The following is a 21,510-nucleotide window of genomic DNA, read 5'->3' as shown; positions in this document are numbered from 1 at the left end:
TTGGGCTAGAATTGGGCGGGTACGAGGAGGCAATTGGGCTGATGGGGGGGTTACATAAATGGCCCAAATCGAATTTCTCTTTGTTTTTTGAGTCTTTCCTTCTTTTTTTCAATTTCCAAATTTCTTTTCTTTCCAAAATTAGAAATAAATCCTAAAGTAATTATTAAAACTAATATTATCCTATCAAATTAAACTAATTAACCTCTAAAAATAATTACCATACTAATTAAATACCAAATTAAAGAAAGCTAACAAAATTCGAGAAATTAAAATTAAAATGCAAAAATGAACTATTTTTGTGATTTTTCCAGTTTTATAAACACTAAATTACTAATTATTTCAAACATGCAAAAAATTAAATCCTAAATGCAAATGCAGCATATTTTATATTTTCCATTAATTAACAAACGAAATGCACAGACAAAAACGCAAATAATTAACAACAAATGCCACAAAATCCACAAAATGGCAAATAATGAAACGAAATTACTTTCTTTTGAATTTATGGGAGTATTTCATGTAGGGCAAAAATCACGTGCTCACAGCTGCTCCTCTTTGCTCGGAAACACGAGGAGTTTTCGTGCAAAGATAAGTGAGCGGATACGAGCAATTTTTGCACGTTTGAATACTCCGTGGGAAGCATTTTTGAAAGATTTGACCGCACCCTGCTTCTGAGGTTGCCTACATATCCTTGGCTAAAAAGGAATCAGGTCAGTATAGTTCAGGAAGTTTTGGTAGCTGGGACTACCATGAAGCTGTGATTTTATTATTGCTGCTGCTGCTACTGCTTACTGAACCTCCTTATTATACCATGTCAAAATAAAACAAAAGCTATACTAGACTATGATCTATGGATTGCAAAAGTTCTATCTATATCTTCAAACTTGATTTTGTGCTTCTTGTTGCCTTGTTGTTCTCTATTCTTTCGGAGACATCCGTTTGTTGCCATCTTGAATTGTAAACTGAGATGTTTTCCCCTTCTTCAGGTGGGTACCTAACTGCTGAACTTGATATGTGTTCCCTGCTCTCTAGGTGGGCTCCTGACTGCTGACTTGAAAGTATTCCCTGCTTTCCAGGCAGGCTCCTGACTCCAACTTGAAATGTATTCCCTGCTCTTCAGGCGGGCTCCTGACTTCAAAATAAACAAAACAAAGAATTTGAAAGCTAAAACTTAGATTGTACTCCCTTGTTCTCCAGGCGGGCTCCTGACTGCTACGCTTGAAAGTATTCCCTGCTCTCCAGGCGGGCTCCTGACTGCTGACTTGAAAGTATTCCCTGCTTTCCAGGCGGACTCCTGACTCCAACTTGAAATGTATTCCCTGCTCTTCAAGCGGGCTCCTGACTTCAAAATAACCAAAACAAAGAATTTGAAAGCTAAAGCTTAGATTGTACTCCTTTGTTCTCCAGGCGGGCTCCTAACTTCAACTTGACAAAACAAAGAAAATTTTCTGCCCCAGTTTTGTGGCTGGGGACAGATGTGATTGTAACACTAAATCATATTACCAAGTATTACTAAGAATTGAAAGCTAAATACCATTATTCAGGGGGTCTAAGAATTGAAAGCTAAATACCATTATTCAGGGGGTCCGGACAACTCTTAACTAAACGACAATTTAGAATCTAAGTTATATCTTCTACAGTTGTGACTTCTGCTAAATCTTGTTATCTAAGAGGATCTTTAAACTAATCCCCATTATCCAGGAGGGTCCTGAAAATCAAAAGTCCATCTTTATCTTAAGAGTGAAAACTTTTATGGCTAAATTATACTACCCTACAACATACTTTACGCTAAATGTTATTATCTAATTGAACTCTTAAACTAAGTCCCATTATTCAAGAGGGTCCTGAAAACTCCTAATTAAATCCTATCTCAAACATGCACACTTCTAAGCCAACTTATATTCTTTTGGGATACATTTATGCTAGATAATGCTATTTCTGAACTTTAAACTAGGTCCCATTTTTCAGGAGGGTCCTGAAAATCAAAAAGCAAACCTTTTTGGTGACTGCCTTTCTCCACGAAGAGCTTCTCCGAATCCAACGAATTTTCTGCCCCTATTTCAATCAAAGAAAATTTTGTTAGTTTAAAGTGGTGGCTAGCTGATGGCATTCTTGCTGAAGATCTTTCTGCTGCAATGTTTTGTTCTGATCGGCTTCTCCGAACTGGCCCTAAACCGCTTTGACTTTCTGCCTGACTCTCACACCCCATGACCTTTGACGAATTGAGTGTTCTATACCCATGTTGTTGTTTTACCTCTAACCTTTTATCTGAACCTTTGCATCTCCCATGACATTACCAATTCATTCCACCGATGAAACTTCCGGTGATTCCTTGTGCCCCTCTCTTGTATCATGTTGTCCCTAGTATGCTTTGACCATTTCGTGCTTTGCAATTTTGGAAGTTGGCAGTGAGCTTTGAAATCCTTTTCACTTGATTTTGCCAAGACTGACATTGAAACATTTTTAGATAAATACCCAAAAGAAAATGAAATGCAATGACTTTGCGGGTTAAGGATAAGAAGAATCCAAAACCAGATGACTCCTACAAAGGGAAAAAGAAAAAGAAACTTATGCATTTTGGATTAATCGGCCCAATCTGTCCAACCAATCAACTTTCAGTTGTCGTACTTCATTGCCCTCAGAATTTCCATGACCTGATTACTTTACCCGAACCTTGACCTTGTTCATCCTGCGGTGCCTTGAAAGATTTCCACCAGCATACCTCTTTTATTCGTTCATCTCCCAACTCACTTTCGCCTTACGGTGCCAGTGAGGGTTTTCACCAATAAGACTCTCTCATTTTTATTTCTCTCAACTCCCGTCGCCTTACGGTGCCTGTGAAGGTTTTCACCAATAAGACTCTCTCATTTTTATTTCTCTCAACTCTCATTGCATTACGGTGCCCGTGAGGGTTTTCACCAATAAGACTCTCTCATTTTTAATTTCTCTCCTTGCTTGAACTAGAGTGTTGCCCTTGACATGAATTACCTTTATCTGCTTGACTTGGCATTTCTCAAAGACTGATTACAAGGTCTTTCTTTGGACCGTGATGTGGGCTTTTGGACAGAATTAGAAGAAAAGGGTATAAAAAGGCTCAAAGCAATTCACATGGGTTAAAAATTACAACTTTCAGAATCAGATTTCTTACCACAACCACAACTTCTGCCCCAGTTTCTTGCTTGGGGACTTTTGGATTTTTATTTTGATGAGACCGAACCGTGAGGCTGCCTACGTATCCCTAAAAGGAATCATGTCGAACGTAGTTCATGTCATAGGAATTACTTTGCTTGTTGCGATTTTTCTTTTCTTTTTCTTTCTCTTCTTTCCTCTTTTTGTTCTGTTATTCTTCTTTTCTCTCTTTTTTCTTTTTCTTTTTTTCTTTTCGCTTTTCTCTTTTCTTTTCTTTTCACTCTTTCTTCTCTCTTTTCATTTTTCGTCTCCTTTTCCTTTCTTGTTCATTCTTTCTTTTCTTTTTACTTACTTTTCCTCCGCACTTGCGTTTCTGAATTGTGTCGTTGATCCCGAAAGAGGGGTATGAAAGAAAATAAATAAGGCTCAAAAGGGGTGACAAGGGATAAAGTGTTTAGATAGCATAACAACACGCCTTCGTCATTTCAATCTTCAAAATATGCCAAATACAAACAAGTACGATAAAAAAAAAGAAATCATACATAGTATCTCTTGAATGCATCGGAATTGATAGCCATTTCTACACATTTCCCTTCTACATCTGTCAAATATAACGCACCATTGGACAACACTCTAGTTATAACAAATGGCCTCTACCAGTTCGGGCGAACTTTCCTTTCGCTTCAACCTGATGAGGCAAGATACGTCGCAACACTAGTTGACCTACTTCGAACTTCCGTGGACGTACCTTCTTGTTATATGCTCTTGCCATTCTCTGTTGGTACAATTGGCCATGGCATACTGCCGCTAATCTCTTTTCATCAATCAGACTTAACTGCTCCAAGCGGGTTTTGACCCATTCAACGTCATCAATCTCTACCTCAACAACAATTCGAAGGGATAGGATTTCAATTTCTGCAGGTATTACTACCTCCGTGCCATACACCAACAAATAAGGAGTAGCCCCTACTGAAGTGCGGACAGTAGTGCGATAACCCAACAATGCAAATGGCAGCTTTTTATGCCACTACCTAGAACCTTCCACCATTTTTCGAAGCATCTTCTTTATATTCTTGTTGGCTGCCTCGACTGCTCCATTCACCTTAGGGCGATATGGGGTGGAATTGCGATGTATAATCCTAAACTGCTTACATGTCTCTGTCATCAGATGACTGTTGAGATTGGCACCATTGTCCGTGATGATTACCTTCGGAATCCCAAACCGACAGATGATATTTGAATGCACAAAATTGACCACTGCTTTCTTAGTCACAGATTTGAAAGTCTTCGCTTCGACCCACTTGGTGAAATAATCAATTGCTACCAGAATAAACCTGTGTCCGTTTGATGCTGCTGGCTCGATTGGCCCAATGACATCCATGCCCTAGGCAACAAAGAGCCATGGTGCCGACATTGTATGCAATTCAGATAGTGGGGAATGAATCAAATCTCCGTGCACCTGGCATTGATGGCACTTGCGCACAAAACTGATGCAATCTCGCTCCATAGTGAGCCAGTAATATCCTGCTCGGAGAATCTTCTTTGCCCAAACGTACCCACTCATATGAGGTTCACAAACTCCGGAGTGTACCTCAGTCATGACTATTGTGGCCTGTTTTGCATCTATGCATCTTAACAATCTAAGGTCTGGAGTTCTTTTGTATAACACCCCTCCGCTGAAGAAAAATCTGTTTGCCAATCGTCAAATTGTTCTTTTCTGATCACTTGTGGCCTGTACCGGACATACCCTCATCCGGAGGTATTCTTTGATATCATGGAACCATGGCTCCCCATCAAGTTCTTCTTCTACCATATTACAGTAAGCATGCTGATCACGGACCTAAATCTACAAAGGGTCCATATAAGCCTTATTTGGATGATGTAACATTGACGCTAGGGTGGCCAAAGCATTGACGACTTCATTATGGATCCTTGGGATATGCCTGAATTCTATCGACTGAAACCGCTGGCAAAGATCATGCAAATATTGTCTATACGGTATGAGTTTCAAATTCTGTGTTTCCCATGGGTGAACCAGAAGGTCTGAGTCACCCAAGACCAAGACTTTTTGGACACCCATATCCACAGCTAACCTCAAACCTAGAATACATGCCTCGTACTCAGCCATGTTGTTGGTACAGTAAAAACGAAGCTGAGCCGTAACAGGGTAGTGCTGCCCTGTTTCAGAAATAAGTACTGCTCCTATCCCTACGCCTTTCATGTTTGCGGCTCTGTCAAAGAAAAGCTTCCATCCAGGCTTCTCGCCTTGTTCTAACTCATCAGTGTGCATCACCTCTTCATCAGGGAAATAAGTTTTCAAAGGTTCATAATCTTCATCAACCGGGTTCTCGACCAAATGGTCCGCCAAGGCCTGAGCTTTCATTGCAGTTCGGGTTACGTAGACAATATCAAATTCTGTGAGCAGGATCTTCCACTTTGCAAGCCTCCCTGTGGGCATAGGCTTCTGAAAGATATACTTCAATGGATCAAGCGAGATATGAGGTAAGTAGTATAAGATGACAAATAATGTTTCAACTTCTGCGCCACCCAAGTTAGGGCGCAACATGTCCTCTCAAGCTGGGTGTAATTAACCTCGTACGGTGTGAATTTCTTATTGAGGTAATATATGGCCTACTCCTTCCTTCCAGTGATATCATGTTGACCCAGTACACAGCCGAATGAATTGTCCAATACCATCAAATATAGAATTAAAGGTCGCCCTGGTTCTAGCGGGACCAACACGAGTGGATTTGACAAATACCCCTTTATCGTATCAAACGCCTCCTGACATTCATCTATCCACCTGACCACAGCGTCCTTCTTTAACAGCTTGAAGATGGGCTCACAATTTGTCGTGAGCTGAGCGATGAACCTGCTGATATAATTCAATCTCCCCAACAAACTCATCACCTCGGTCTTGTTCCTCGGAGGTGGAAATTCCTGAATAGCCTTGACTTTTGATCGGTCCAATTCAATACCCCGGCCGCTGACTACGAACCCCAGCAACTTTCTAGACGGCACCCCAAAAGCACACTTTGTAGGATTAAGCTTGAGATTGTACCTGCGAAGCCTTCGGAAGAACTTCTTCAGATCCCTGACATGGTCAGACTGCTTCCTAGACTTCACGATCACATCATCCACGTATACCTCGATTTCCTGGTGTATCATATCATGGAGTATTGTTGTCATTGCCCCCATGTAGTTTGCCCCAGCATTTTTCAAATTGAATGGCATGACCTGCTAGCAGTACGTTCCCCATGGCATGATGAATGCCATCTTTTCAGCATCTTCCTCATCCATTAAGATCTGATGATAACCCGCGTAGCAATCCACAAAAGAACCAATCTCATGTTTGGCGCAATTTTCAATCAAGATGTGGATGTTCGGCAACGGGAAATTGTCTTTCGGACTTTCTTTGTTGAGATCTCGATAATCAACGCACACCCTGGTCTTGTCATCCTTCTTTGGCACAGGCACAACATTGGCTAACTAGGTGGGATATCGCGTGACCCGAATAACTTTCGCATCGAACTGCTTGGTGACCTCTTCTTTGATTTTTACACTCATATCCGTTTTGAACTTCCTCAGCTTCTGTTTGACAGGAGGGAATACCGGGTCAGTGGGAAATTTGTGAACCACTAAATCAGTGCTTAGACCTGGCATGTCATCATAGGACCATGCAAAAATGTCTTTGTATTCGAACAGTGCTTTGATTATCTCCTCCCTGAGTTGAGGTTCCAGATGGACACTTATTTTAGTTTCACGGACATTTTCTTGGTCCCCTAAATTACTGCTTCTGTATCGTTCAAATTAGGTTTGGGCTTTTCCTCAAACTAGCTTAGTTCCTTAGTAATTTCTTCATAGGCCTCCTCATCATCAAATTCCAACTCGTCATCACACTCAATTTCTTGTATTATTACTTTAGAGTTAGATTGGCTTTTAAAATTGGGCCGAAGATTTCTCATGCATGTCATGTCATTGATATCAGCATAAAAAGAACTGTACAAAAGAAGAAAACTAAAATAAAATTAGAAGAAGTGAAGGAAAAGGAACACTTGCATTTCATTGAATATAAAGATAACAGGGTTTTAACACATCCAACTGGACGGAACATAATATCTGAATTACAGACCCTGGAATAATCCAGACAACTAAAGGAAAATCAAAACTCACTACCAAGACTCCCTCCGGATAGGAAGAGGAGTAGCTTCCCAGTTGTAAACTTTTGCACGTGGTCCCACGAATTGCACATCTGCCTTGCTGGACCCTTCCCCATCCTGAACCATATTGACCTCGGCGAATAACCTTTCGAACCCCTTCTCCAAATCTCCATCAGCTCCAATCAGTGGTCTAGGGACCTTTGACAACAATTGTTTTCTGGTACCCGCCCTGACGAATGACCTAGACAGACGCGGGACTGGCTTTGGCAATGCCTATGCTTTCTTTTTCATTTTCCTAGCTCTTCTCATGTCTGCAACGGTAGGGTTGAACCCCAGACCAAAAGTATCTAGATTCCTTGGAAGGGAGACTGGCTGCACAATACCTTGCAGAGATGTACCCAAACCCTTGCCTGGTACGAAACCGTTTTTCAACATTTCGACAGTTACCATGACTGATGCCGCAGCCATCTTTGGAGTTGGCACGCACTTGCCTTCTGGAATTTTCTCTACCGATACTATGTCAAAAACCTGATAAACCCATGGTCCCTTGCCATCGTCGACCTCTATGAACGACACAATGGCACCATTGGGCACACACAAATTATCTTCGCCATGTACAACAATTTCCTGTCGATCCTATTCAAACTTGATCATTTGATGCAGAGTAGACGGGACTTCTTTTACAGCATGGATCCAGGGTCGTCCCAACAACAGATTGTACGAAATAGCCACATCGAGCACCTGGAACTCCATAGTAAATTCAACTGGCCCTATTGTGAGCTCAAGCACTATGTCCCCGACTGAATCCTTCCCTCCACCGTCGAATCCCCGAATGCAAATATTGTTCTTGTGAATCCTTTCATCCTCCACTTGCAATATTTCCAATGTGGAGAGAGGACAGATGTTCGCACTAGATCCATTATCAACCAGCACCAGAGTAACCACGGAATCTTCGCATTTCACCATCAGATAGAGGGCTCTATTGTGCTCGGTACCCTCCATGGGTAACTCATCATCAGAAAAAGTGCGATTTACCTCAAATATTTTGTTAGCTATCTTTTCCAGGTGGTTTACTGAGATTTTGTCAGGAACGTGGACTTCGTTCAAGATCTTCATCAAAGCACGACGATGTTCATCTGAATGGATCAGTAATGACAAGAGTGAGATCTGAGCTGGTGTCTTCCTTAACTGCTCGACAATGGAATAGTCCTGTACTTTCATCTTTTTCAAAAATTCCTCTGCTTCTTCCTCGGGCACAACTTTCTTCACCGACACTGGATTATCTTTAGAAGTTTTAGCTCTTCTCAACTCTTCGGGGGCAAAACATCTCCCCGATCGAGTCAAACCATGGGTCTCACACACTTCTTCTCTAACCTCTTTCCCCTGGTAAGTTACTGTCACTCGTTCATAATTCCACGGGATCGCTTTGCTGCTGATCACTGGAAGCTGAGTTACTGGTTTTAAAATAACAGGCTCTGTGTGAGTACCCTTCACGACCATGACAGGTTTACTTGTAACCCCTGGTACTACCACTTTAACTTTCTCTGGTTTCACTGCAACAGCACTTGACGACCCTTTCTCGGCTACCACAGCTGGCTTGTTGTCTACCTCTCTCCGCTGGACCACTGATTTCCCACTGGTTACCCTTTCCTTTGAATTGGTTTCATTGGAGCGGATCATCATCACCGTCTGCGAGGGTTTCTTAGCCTCCCCTCCCTTGTGTATCAACTCAATCATATGGGTTTCATGGTGAGCTGGTAGCGGATTCTGGTTGATGTTTGGTGTTTCTAGGGCTTGAACCTCGATCCGACGAGTATCAATGAGCTCTTGTACAGCTGTTTTTAGTTTCCAGCATTTCTCTGTGTCATGGCCCAGGCCCCCTGAACAATACTTGCAATTTACCGAGCGATCAAGATTTTTGGGAAGGGGATTCGGCATTTTAGCCTCGATCGGATTCAACATGCCCAATGGTATCAATCTGTGGAATAGGTTTATATATGATTCTCCCAATGAAGTGAAAGTCTTCTGCTTATGTACCCTTTCATTCTTAAAGGCTTGATTGGGTCGAAAACCTGTTCCAGGGGTTTTTTTTTGTAGGCTTTTGGGGGTGGATGGGTATTTTGTGGAACTTGGTAGGGACTCTGTGGAGCTGGCGCATGCCATTGCGCGTGAGCGGGAGGTTGGGTATAGGTCTGTACGTGATAGCCAGAAAAATTGGGATCTGGAGGTGGGTAGTAATGTTGTGGTGGGCCATATGGAGTGTGGGGGTATGTTTAGGGATAGGGTCGAGGCTGGTTGTAGAATGGCAGATGGTTCCTAGCTCCACCCCAAGCTGCCGACTCGATCGTTGCAACGTCCTATTTCTTCTTCATTCCGAGTACACCCCCAGTACCATTTTGAATGGCCTGGATGGTTGCTTTGATTGATGAGTAACTCATGATCTTATTGGACTTGAGTCCCTCCTCAACCATGCCTCCCATTTTCACAACTTCATTAAAGGACTTGCCCACTACTGACACCAAATGACCAAAATAAGTAGGCTCCAAAGCCTGCAAGAAATAATCAACCATCTCGCTTTCTTTCATTGGGGGGTCAACCATCGCTGCTTGCTCTCTCAAACGGAACCCATATTCTCGGAAACTCTCACCGGGCTTCTTTTCAATCTTTGTCAATGACAAACAATCCGGGATGATTTCGAGATTGTACTGAAAATTACAGGTGAAGGCTTGGGCCAAATCGTCCTATGTGTACCACTTGTTATGATCTTGTCTAGTGTACCATTCTAGCACCGACCCACTCAAACATTGGCTGAAATATGCCATCAGCAATTTGTCTCTTCCACATGCCCCTCTCATCTTGCTATAGAACCCTCTTAAGTGTGCTACCGGGTCGCCATGCCCATCGTACAGATCAAACTTGGGCATTTTGAACCCCGCTGGAAACTGAACATCTGGGAACAGACATAAATCCTTATAGGCCACACTTACTTGGCCTCCCAGCCCCCTCATATCTCGGAACGATTTCTCTAAGCTTTTGACCTTTCTAATCATCTCTTCATGCTCAGGATTTCTGGGTGGTTTCTCGGTCTCTGCCGGGATATCAAGATGAGGAGTGTAAGTATATGGTTATAGAACTTTGAAGGTGGGTTCAGGGGGATAGTACTGGTTATCGTGAGTTTGGAACAGGGGTTCACTGGAAGATCGGTGTAATGTAGCAGGTGGAGGTGCCACAAAAACAGGTGTAATTGGCGGGGGAGGGTACGGGACTTGTTTGGGTGGTGGAGCTTGAGAAGTATGGGAAGTAGTGCCTTGGCATTGTTGGTAGAGGGGAAAGGCTGGAGATGAGTTCACAGTGGACGGGTTCCTGAGGTTGGGCTGATGGTAGGATATAAGCAGGATTGGCGGGATAAACCGGTGGTGGATGCCCCTTTGCCTAAGCTTGGCACATTTCAGCCATCTGTTGTTTCAGCTTATACATTTCCTCCCTCATTGCATTAACGTCCATTTCTTCCATCTCTTTCGATGGATCGATAACACTTGTTTCCGGTTCCTGGTCGACCATATTCAGCATGTCTTTTGATCGGGTGTTGTAGGAGTGAGTTGCCAGGATGCCAGTCAACTAACCACCTGCCTGAACTTAATACATCAACAAAAAACCTTGTTAGCGATTAGGCTTTAACAGATTGGCAACCGCACATTGGGCATGAATGTACCTAAACAGTTAACCGTCTCTATTATGTTTTTGATCAGTTGCATACGTCATCCCGGCCTTTTATTTTAATTGCAAACATCCCCTTTTATTTTCTTTTCTTTCCTTTCATTCTAGCCTCTGTTCTCTCTTTATTTTTACTCTCTCTTATTTTCTCTTTTTCAATCTTGTTTTTCCGCTCTTTCCTTTTCTTTTCTCTTGTTTTTCCTCTTATTTATTTCCCCCTTTTTTCTTTCTTTTTCTTTCTTTTCTTTCTTTTGGTTATGGTCGAATCCTATGGAGATTGCCTACGTATCATGACCCCGCATGAATCAGACCGAGCGTAGTTCTGGTGGATAAGTGTAAAATAAAGTAAAAACATTTGGGATTTTCAATTTTCATATAAAAACGCTATTACAAAGACTGAAACTAACAGACTCGAAAGAAACTAATAGACTCGAGATACAGACTCAAAAACAAACAAACCGCATGCTCTAATAATAGAAATACAGGCTCCAAAACAACTGGCAGACTTTAACGGAAAGAAAACACAGACTCAAGAAATCACGAATACATCAATGCCTCAACTATCCCTGGGACCCGTGGGGCGGCATTCAGCCTTGCTGTGGGCCGACTTGCTAAATCCTCCTGAAGGTGGTAGAGATCTTCCATTACCCGGCAAACAAAAATCATCACAGTGGCGAAGAACATGGATCTCGTCATATCCTCACAGCTACTGCACTTCATTGTGATATAGTTGGCAACCCTTTTGACTCGCTCTCTTATGACGCCCTTCTCTTGCAACAAATGCCCTATTTTCTCAGTTTTGGCTTCCAAAGTTCGTTCGGCTACCTGGTTCTGCTCTTGGAGTTGTTGCAAGTCCTTTTCTAGCCATGCCATTAAGGTGTAATAATGTTCTCTTTCAGTCTTAAAATTTTTGGCTTGTTTAGCCATTTCCCCCTCGAGGTTGCCGATTTCCTTTTCCCAACCTGTGACCCCTCTTTCATATCTTTATTTCATCTGTTGAACGAAAGTTGCATGCCCCTCGGCGCTTTTGGCCAACCTTTCCCGTGCTTTTGCTAGTTCAGACTCAGCTTTCTGCAGGTCATCTTCGTAGTCACGTACCTTTTGAGTGAGGTTGTAAATGATCCTCTCGTCTTTCCTGCTTTGGCCTGGGTTCTCGGCTTCAATTTTCAACTGTCAAACCTGAGCTCTGAGGGCATCATTTTCTCGCACCAATATTCTCCTTTCCCCTTCGGCCTCTTGTGCCTGCAAATCATTGTTGAAGGTGACATTTCTCAATTCTTCTCGCAGACCGTGGATAATGGCCTTATATTCCTTCTCCTTCTCCCCCCAAGCTAACCTTTCTTGGATTTTATCATCAAAGGCTTGGACATGAGGCCTTTTGACGGGCCTCTCGGGCTTTGGCTCGTTGTTTACATAAGACATTTCCTCAAACCAAGCAACATAATTTGGATCTACTTCCCCCTTGGCGACGTCTGGTACCTGGGTGCCGTTTTTGAGATACCGGCAGCTATTCCAATCTTGCTGAACTACAGCCTCAGGCAATGCAACTTCTGGATGTAACTCTATGACCTGGATGCTTAGATCTTCATCTTCAGGCACAATCTGATACCTCCCCAATTGCCACAAGACCCTCTGCGGTGCATATGGCTGAATACTCCTTACGCCCATTATCCTCAGGTATCCTTTGGTAGCAGATATATAGATGGCTTCTATCCTCGGGAGCCATCCTATAGTCCACTCAACCTAACCTGCGTCAAGAGCTTTCACATGAGAAACCCATGCTTCAAATCCTCCTGGTGTGTTGTAATCTTTTATCCTTTCCTCGTAACTAATGATGAAGTTGTTTGGGCTCGAACCATAACTCATGAATCTGGGATGATGGCGAAGATGCTCGATTAACCACATTTGCAGAATGATACTGCAATCATCAAAAAACTGAGCCCCTGCTTTGCATACAATCAATGCGCGATGGATACCTGCTAGCACCAACGGGCAAGTGTATGATCTTCCTTGGTAGTGAGGATTTGTGCAATTCTAGCCATACGAATATCCACCGTTCCTTTCTCATTTGGAAAAACCATAATCCCCAAGAATGCCACAATAAATGCGAACCGACGATGAATTTGCCAAAGGCCCTTGTTCTGTTTGTTGCTCAAGCCCTTTTCATGCGTTTCAAAACCAAAGGAATGCCCGAACCTGAAGTATAAGAAATGGAAAGCACAGCACCCGTTACTCACACGTTCCTTATTTGTTTGTTTACTAATATTCAAAAGGTCAAAGAACTTGTGCACCGATGGAGCCCTTAGAAATATGAGTTGTTTCTTCCTCAAGTCTCGTCCGAATTCAATGTACCCGGCTATCTCCTCCAAAGTAGGGGTGATCTCAAAATCTGAGAAACGAAAGACAATGTGGACCGGATCCCAGAACGTTACCAAAGCTTTGACCAGATCTTCCCGTGGTTTGATTTCAAAGATGTCTATAAGAGCACCCAAGTGCTTTTTCACCTATTTCTGACCATCTTCGTCTAAATCATTCCACTACATATGCAAGTGTAGCCGAGCCTGTTCCCTGACCACTTCTGGCGGTTCTTGGATGGTACTCATTGTTCCTGTGGAGGATTAAGGTTAGGATTTGACTCGAGTTGACCCTTTTGTAAACAGTTTTTCGAAAAAGAAAAGAAAAAGAACAAATAAAAGAAGAAAAGAACCATACTCTCTTCCCCTGTATGCCCGCTTTGGCCAAATGGCTGTTTTCGCAAATGCGGGAGAATTATTTTGAGGCTGGGAGAATTATTTTATGACCCCTCACAAAGTTGTCCATTCTTTTACGAAAATAGCCTTTCGACAACTGAAAAATACTCTGAGACTACCTTGGCAAGAACGGTCTAAGACATAGCCGAAGCTGGATCGGCTTATTTTGACCAAAATCAAGATTGCATTCATTTGACCACCGACTCTCTTTTTCTTGTTTTTCTTTTCTCTTATTTTCAAAAATAAGGCCAAACCTTATATAGGTTGCCTACGTATCCCACATCCGGTGAGAATCAGACCTTCATAGTTCGGTCAATTTTGACATATTTGAAAGAACACAGTGTTTGACTCTTTTTAAAAATAACCCCACTTTTTTTGAAAAAAAAAAATTTTGGGCAGAGTTTCGGGACGCTTTTCTAATACCGGGATGTTTTAGAACCGGGTCTTATTTCCTTCCCTATATCATTCTTGGTTTTCCTCTCTTCTTCTTTTTTCGCTTTATTTTCCCTAGCCGATCAGCATGCAAGCCGAAACAAATAAATATTCACATAGCACATAGGATGCATCAGAATGGTCTGTTATTTCGGGCATACCTGTCCTAGACGGACCCAACCCCTGTGTTGAGTCCCCTAAGTCAAATGCACATGATGCAAACAAACGTTCCTACTAGGGATCTGGCATGGGGCTGTGTTTTTCTAGGTTTAAATCCTGCGGTTTTCGTCTAGACTTGGGGTACTCGAGTGGACAACTGGGGCCGAGGAGGGGGCGGCGTACCGGGAGCACTGAAGTCTACCCGGCCTTATCGCTTGCCCGGCCTCGTTCTATTTGGTATAATTTCTACAGAAAAAGTGGGCTACGTAAACGTATGCACCATTTTCAGAAGACTCATATGGATGGCGTAAGAAGACAGTTATATACAATTCCAACAATATCAAAGCGGTAAACAGATAGCAATTAGCATAAAGGTTCACAGAATACAGTATTATGAACAATAAATAAAGCCAGGTAAAAATCATGAAACAAGCTCGAATTCTTGAACCCTGAACCAGAGATTCTGGGTTCGATCCCCAGTAGAGTCGCCAGAGCTATCACACCTCTTTTTTACTACACCCCGTAAAGGGTATAAATATAAGGGAGTTTTTCCAATTAAAGGACAATCAAAACGGGATTGTTTATTTAAAAATCAGAGTCGCCACTTGGGAGGTTTATGGTGTCCCAAGTCACCGGTTAAAATCCCGAATCGAGGAAGTTGACTCTGTTCTATAGCCTGCGAACACAAAATTCCAGGTAAGGAATTCTGTTAACTCGGGAGAAGGTGTTAGGCATTACCGAGTTTCGTGATTCTAGCACTGTCGCTTTGATCATACTTGGCTCGTTAAAATTATTTAACTACTGATTTTAGACCCTATGTGCATTTTTCTATTAACCGCTTTTTAATTAAGAAAATTATCTCGAAACGGGTCACGCGTACGTGTACCCGTTTGTTTGGCGTGTGAAAAATTATGTCACGCGAACATGTCCACAATTAATAACACTTTATAAAAAAGAAAAATTTGGCCAAAGTTGCGCGTGTCTAAAGCAAACTACAAACATTTGTCATTTTGTATGATTAAATGGTGGACGGCGCACCTCGGACTATATGAGCCAATTTAATCAATAACCTACGAAAAACCCATTTTTATTATTAAGAAGGTTTGCTCGAAGTTGCGCGAACGCATACTCCGAATTTAGTTTTTAGAATTGTAATCATGCCACGCGAACGTGTACACAATTACAATTGTATTTTAAATGGCCCTAAAGGTTTCTCTACGAATATTCAACAATTATTCCTAAAATCGAGTTAGGATTGCTAAGGCCACAAGTTACGGGCCAACTACACTGTGAAAAGCAAACGGGCTAACTCAAGGCACATGGATTTGCAGCCCAGAAGTGTTAATGTGGAGAAGGGCCTAGCAGCTCATTTGCTAGGCCCATATTCTTTTGCTTGAAATCACATCCTTTAAACTTGGTCACATGACCAGTTCGAAGATCCAGGCGAGCTGGACATAATTCCCAAGAATCAGCACAAACCATTGTCCAAAACCTGATTTCTTAAAGCCCAAAGCTATTTCTCTAATAATTCATTTGAAATGCCCTCGCAAAGAATCATACCACCGGGTATGTATTAAAACTAGCGATTGAATCATGAAGACTAACAGTTAAGCTACGATCCGAATCCAGCAAACTTTAGCGGAATAAAATAATTTTCGATATAAGAACGGACAAAGACAACAAAACTACCACTTCTGAAAGTAAACCTTACGATGAACACATTAAAACAAATGCATATTCCCTGAAAAATGCAGGTAGGTCCTGGGCAAATTCTCCTCAGTAACTAAACCTATATCATGAGGAGCATGGACTGAACCACACTTTCACATTTTTGAAAGGTTAAACAAGCGCTAGAAATCAGATCCAATGGAACTAACCAGCAAATCAAACCAATGAGAGCCACAATCAGAATTTGCACCTAGAATAATGAATCGATGCACTGCTTGCACAGTGCGAAACAGGGCAGATTTTCAGCTAAATAATTAAATGTGAACATGATACAGGGAAGGTCAAACTACTCCACACATTCTAACAGTTTCCCAAACACATGAGTGACATTTATGAATAAGACATAGGTGTGGCTGAGCTTAGCACTGACTTACAGCACTGTAATAGTCCAATAGTCTAACATTATTTATAACACATTGGTGCAAATCCCAAGTCTGAAAAGGAAATAGACTACAAACTATATGACTAACTACTCATAATGATCAACGAGAGAAATGTGCAGAAATCACAAGAAAACCAATAGCCTCTACTAGAAAGAACAAAACAGCCATTTCAGCTCGATTTCATAGGCTTCTGGTCTAGATTTACTCAAGGTTCAAATGTCCTTACATACCTGAAAATGTGAAGAAAGCAACAACGAGATAATCAGAAAACCCAGCAGCAGTAACAAGCAGCAAAGTGGACCTCAAATGCAGTGGAACAGTGTACCAAAACAGCTCAAAATTCCAGAAAATGCAATTCAGCAGACCAGATTGCAGTGTCAAACACACTTTCACACAAGCAAACACCCAACACCTAGCCCTAATGACTAAGTCTCAAGCCATCTTAGCCCTCGATTGTTCAGAGATCATTTTAGAAGTGAGAGCCTCAAGAATTACAAAAAAACTTTCAATGGAACATTGACTTTTTTTTAGTTGTTCTGATCTCTCCTGTATTTTAGCCTTTTCAGTCTCTCTAAGGTGTAAAAACTGACTTGAATGAGAAGAAAGCTTTCTTTTTAAAGGGCTGAGGGTCTGCTGTGTGCCTTCCAAGGCAAGGCAGTCAGATTTTTCCAAAATACCCTCATAGGGCATTCTTTTAAAACTGATTTTTGGACAACTGTCCATTCCCTTAAGGTATTTTCAATTTACAGCCTATTTTCCCTAACCATTTTGGGCAGCTGTCCATTTAGGAAGCTTCTCATCAGTTATTAAGATTCTTTAAGTTGAAACAATTTCCAAATTACCCCCTAAAGTTCCCCATTATTCACTTACTCCCCCCCTTAAATTCTAAATGCTCACAATCTCAATAACAGTAAACAAACGGGCTGACACTTTCAAACAAACTGAAACCCAAAACAACTATTGAAATTATGAGAAACTAGCTTGAATACCCTTCACACATAAACATGGATTCAGAAAATGTTCTTGAAACAAGAATTAATGTGAACGATGAACTATACTTGACTCAGTTTCAAAATTAATTCACAAAATGTGAAATGAAACCCACCAGAAAAAGAAAATCTCGTGAATTGAAACCAAAATAAACTCAAACCTTACGAAGCCGATTGTCATCGACAACCACGCAAACAAACTAACTAACAAACTTGCAATCAGAACATAATGCAATTAATCAAGAGACGAAAATTCTGAAAAGCTGTAAAACAAACAAACAAACAGAAGAGATCAACAGAAACCAATCGATGTAAAGGGAAATTATCCCAAACCTGTTTCGGCAAGAACCGCATGAACTCGAACAACCTTGGAGGAGACAGTGAACCTTTGACAGTCATTAATCGGTTGTCCTTAACAAAAGACAAACGATTAATGACTGTATTGGGTTCACTTGACCTTGCTAAGCCAGAAAAGAATCCCAAGGAGAGACTTGGCTATCCGGACCTCTGCTCTACCACTAACGGACCATTTTGAGATGAAACCAACATGTATTTGAGGTAGGAAGGAGATGAGGGGTTGCATCATGTGATTTTGGGTGGATCTGGGAATTTTAGGGTTTCTAGTGCTAACCTCAGATATGAGATTCAAGGCGATGGAAGGGGATTCGAGAAGAACTGTGTGGAGATTTGGGATGGGGAGGTGGAAAGGAGTTCAGGGTGTTAATTTGGTGGCGATTAGACGCCGGCGCCGCCACCGGACGGTGGGGGATTTTGGGGCGGCTACTAGGGTTTGGGGGAAGGGTTCTGAAGTTAAGGATGTTTGGGACGATGAACTGAGGGGGGGGGGGTGTGTGTTTGGACATATATATACTCCCCCAGCTTTAGTTCCGAGCCGTTCGATCAAGTGAGGATCGACGGCTCAGATTAGCACTGGTCGAAACGGCATCGTTTCGCCTGAAAGGGGATCCGGACCGGGTATAGGCGGGTTTGGGCTAGAATTGGGCGGGTACGAGGGGGCAATTGGGCTGATGAGGGGGGGGGGGTTTACATAAATGGCCCAAATCGAATTTCCCTTTGTTTTTTGAGTCTTTCCTTCTTTTTTCAATTTCCAAATTTCTTTTCTTTCCAAAATTTGAAATAAATCCTAAAGTAATTATTAAAACTAATATTATCCTATCAAATTAAACTAATTAACCTCTAAAAATAATTACCATACTAATTAAATACCAAATTAAAGAAAGCTAACAAAATTCGAGAAATTAAAATTAAAATGCAAAAATAAACTATTTTTGTGATTTTTCCAGTTTTATAAACACTAAATTACTAATTATTTCAAACATGCAAAAAATTAAATCCTAAATGCAAATGCAGCATATTTTGTATTTTCCATTAATTAACAAACGAAATGCACAGACAAAAACGCAAATAATTAACAGTAAATGCCACAAAATCCACAAAATTGCAAATAATGAAACGAAATTACTTTGTTTTGAATTTATGGGAGTATTTCATGTAGGACAAAAATCACGTGTTCACAATATGAACACAATATTAACCACTAGTAGTCTAAGACAAAACTTTATCAGACTAGTCTTGCATTCAACACGACGTAGAAAACTACCTTCTAACTTACAACCTTAATACTCGACCTCCGCACCTTCCCGCGGCGTGACGAGTTAATCTTTATTCTTTGACAAGAAATCGAAAAAAATAATATTATTCTGAAGATTGTGAATAGATATGGAAACTTCATACGCAAGGAATAGGTGGAAGCGTAATGCATGGATCTCCCCCGTATACTTGACATCTGCAACAGACAGTCTGTAATACCATACTTATATATTATGATCCATCGGATTGATCATTTCGTTTCTTTACCAGTATATATTTTTTTAATAAGATATATTACGATTCTTCAAATCAAGATTTAGATAAAAACATTTTAAGCTTCCGTCAAACAACTTTTCATAAACACGCGATTTTAACATAAGTATAATCACAACAAATAACATCCATTTTTTTCAACAACAAATAACATCAATTCAATTAGTGATATGGTGGAGGCCCTGGCACAATTCCCAACGGAAAATACTTGTACGATGAGTAATTAACGTTCAGAATTATTATTATTATTATGCTCGAAATGGGATCAAAATTTTGCTACATGACCAAGACTGGCAGATTATTATAAATCATATAACCCTTATCAGCAACATACTGCAGTTACTGAAAAATAATCTGTACGTCAGGTAAAATATACAAAAATTGATCAAAAGACCAAAAATTTATCAACTTGGGTGGGGTAATTTATTCCTTCGACCCACGCCTCTTTATTCCTATTTTCATCACCATCGTTAGATTGAGAACTTTTTTTGCACTGCGCATCATCTTCCTCCTCTTCAACTTTAAACACTCCCTGTACAAATAATTCCACATCAATTTCTTCATTTCCCTCTATAATATTCACATTCTCGTCAGACGGCACAGGTATAAACGGTGGCCTGGGAAGTTGCATAATCAAATCCCAGTCTACAGATTTGAAAAAATCATGACCCTTGATTTCATCCACAGAGATTCTCTGCTTCGGATCCTTTTCAAGTAACTTCCTTATCAAGTCTCTTAACGACGTCGCTTCGCCAACTAAATCAGGCGCCTTCGACAGTATTCGATAAAACGTTTCCTTCCGATTTGAGCCCCTAAACGGCGTCGTTCCATACAGCATCTCGTACAATACAACTCCTAAACACCACCAGTCCACCGAGAAATCGTGGCCGTGGCCGAGGATGATCTCCGGCGCCAAATACTCTTCGGTTCCGACGAACGAATTTGACTTTTCGGTTGGGTCGAATTCGAGACTCGCTAAGTCAGGAGCGAGTCGAGCCGAGTGAATCGAATCTTCTGGAGAGATACCTGAGTTACAACATTTGTTCAAAGGAGAAAACCGATTCTTCTTCTTGCTCTTCAACGCAGTTTGCTCCGATCGTTGAGGAAGCTTGGCTGTTTTTGTTTGTCGAATTTCTGGAGTTTGAGGTGAAAGTTTGGTAGAGAGATCGAAGTCGATTAGCATTATGTGGCCGTTGTCTTGGATCATCACATTTTCTGGCTTCAAATCTCTATATACAATCCCTAATCCATGTAGATATTCCAATGCCAGCACTAACTCCGCCGCATAGAATCTGAAAATTCAAACAACATTTAATTTTACATCAAAAACATGTTTACAAACAGAATTCACCTGAATAATTTGCTTTGGCAATTCATATATATACATATATATATATATATAATATGCAAATAGAGACAGAATCACAGAAAGCGACTGACCTTATACTATCATCGGAGAACATTTTTTCAGTTTGTTTTTTCCGGAGAGAATTGAGATCACCTCCTGGACAATAATCAATAGCATATCCGACAATCTTATCAGTTGATACAACTCCTTTGAGTTTAGGCAGAAGCGGATGCTGAAAACAACTGAGCACGTCACGCTCGAGGCAAATTCTTCTGTATTCGCTGCCATCGCTGTTTCCACTGGCCTTTTTCTTCTCAATTGAAGCTCTCAAAATAGATTTCAAAGCAAGTAACTCACCGTCCTCTGTTTGAACCAAAAACACAAGTCCTTTAGCTCCGCGGCCAAGGGCGGAAATTACCTTCAGACTCCGCAGTTCTATGGAGGGAACCTCTGGCTTTTCATAGTTGTCTCCGTCATTCATGGCGGAGGTGGCCACAACCAACGATCAGAGGAATTTGTTGCACAAAATCTGGATATGCTGTAAGTTTTAATTCTTAAACAGTATGGTTTAAAGAGTAAATTTGAGAATCTTCGGATTTTATTTTCTCGAGCAACATAGAAACTTGCGAGTCTACACGGTTTTTTATATATAGGGTGAGACTTTTGAGCTATAAACAATCTTGAATGAAGTATTAAAAGATGCCCTTTATTTCCTCCTTGCGAAAGAAGATTGAGAATGGGAATGTGGTTTATTTTATTCAACTATTTTAATTTTGTTCAATTAAAGTAGTATAGGTAGTAATGTCTCGTGGTCACGACTCACGACAGTCAAAG

The 21,510-nt window shown here is 41.2% G+C and overlaps 1 protein-coding gene across 1 annotated transcript; it reads right to left on the bottom strand.

Moving 5' to 3' along the window:
- Positions 1-19,544: 19,544 nt before the first annotated feature.
- Positions 19,545-21,291, bottom strand: LOC107789122 (serine/threonine-protein kinase OXI1-like). The gene is made up of 2 exons (XM_016610890.2): positions 20,769-21,291; positions 19,545-20,620 (listed from the first exon to the last, which is right to left on the bottom strand). Exons 1-2 carry the CDS (start codon positions 21,155-21,157, stop codon positions 19,714-19,716), a joined length of 1,296 nt encoding a protein of 431 aa, XP_016466376.1. The 5' UTR covers positions 21,158-21,291; the 3' UTR covers positions 19,545-19,713.
- Positions 21,292-21,510: the final 219 nt, after the last annotated feature.

The sequence above is a fragment of the Nicotiana tabacum genome, chromosome 22 (assembly GCF_000715075.1).
Source record: "Nicotiana tabacum cultivar K326 chromosome 22, ASM71507v2, whole genome shotgun sequence".
NCBI lineage: Eukaryota > Viridiplantae > Streptophyta > Magnoliopsida > Solanales > Solanaceae > Nicotiana > Nicotiana tabacum.
This window is presented reverse-complemented; position numbering and strand designations above follow the sequence as displayed.

Bases quoted from the DNA above. Each gene is read 5' to 3' on its own strand.
- LOC107789122 (XM_016610890.2), bottom strand. From the start codon at position 21,157: ATGAATGACGGAGACAACTATGAAAAGCCAGAGGTTCCCTCCATAGAA. The intron at 20,621-20,768 runs GTCAGTCGCTTT...TTGAATTTTCAG, and splicing joins TTCTCCGATGATAGTATAAG to ATTCTATGCGGCGGAGTTAG.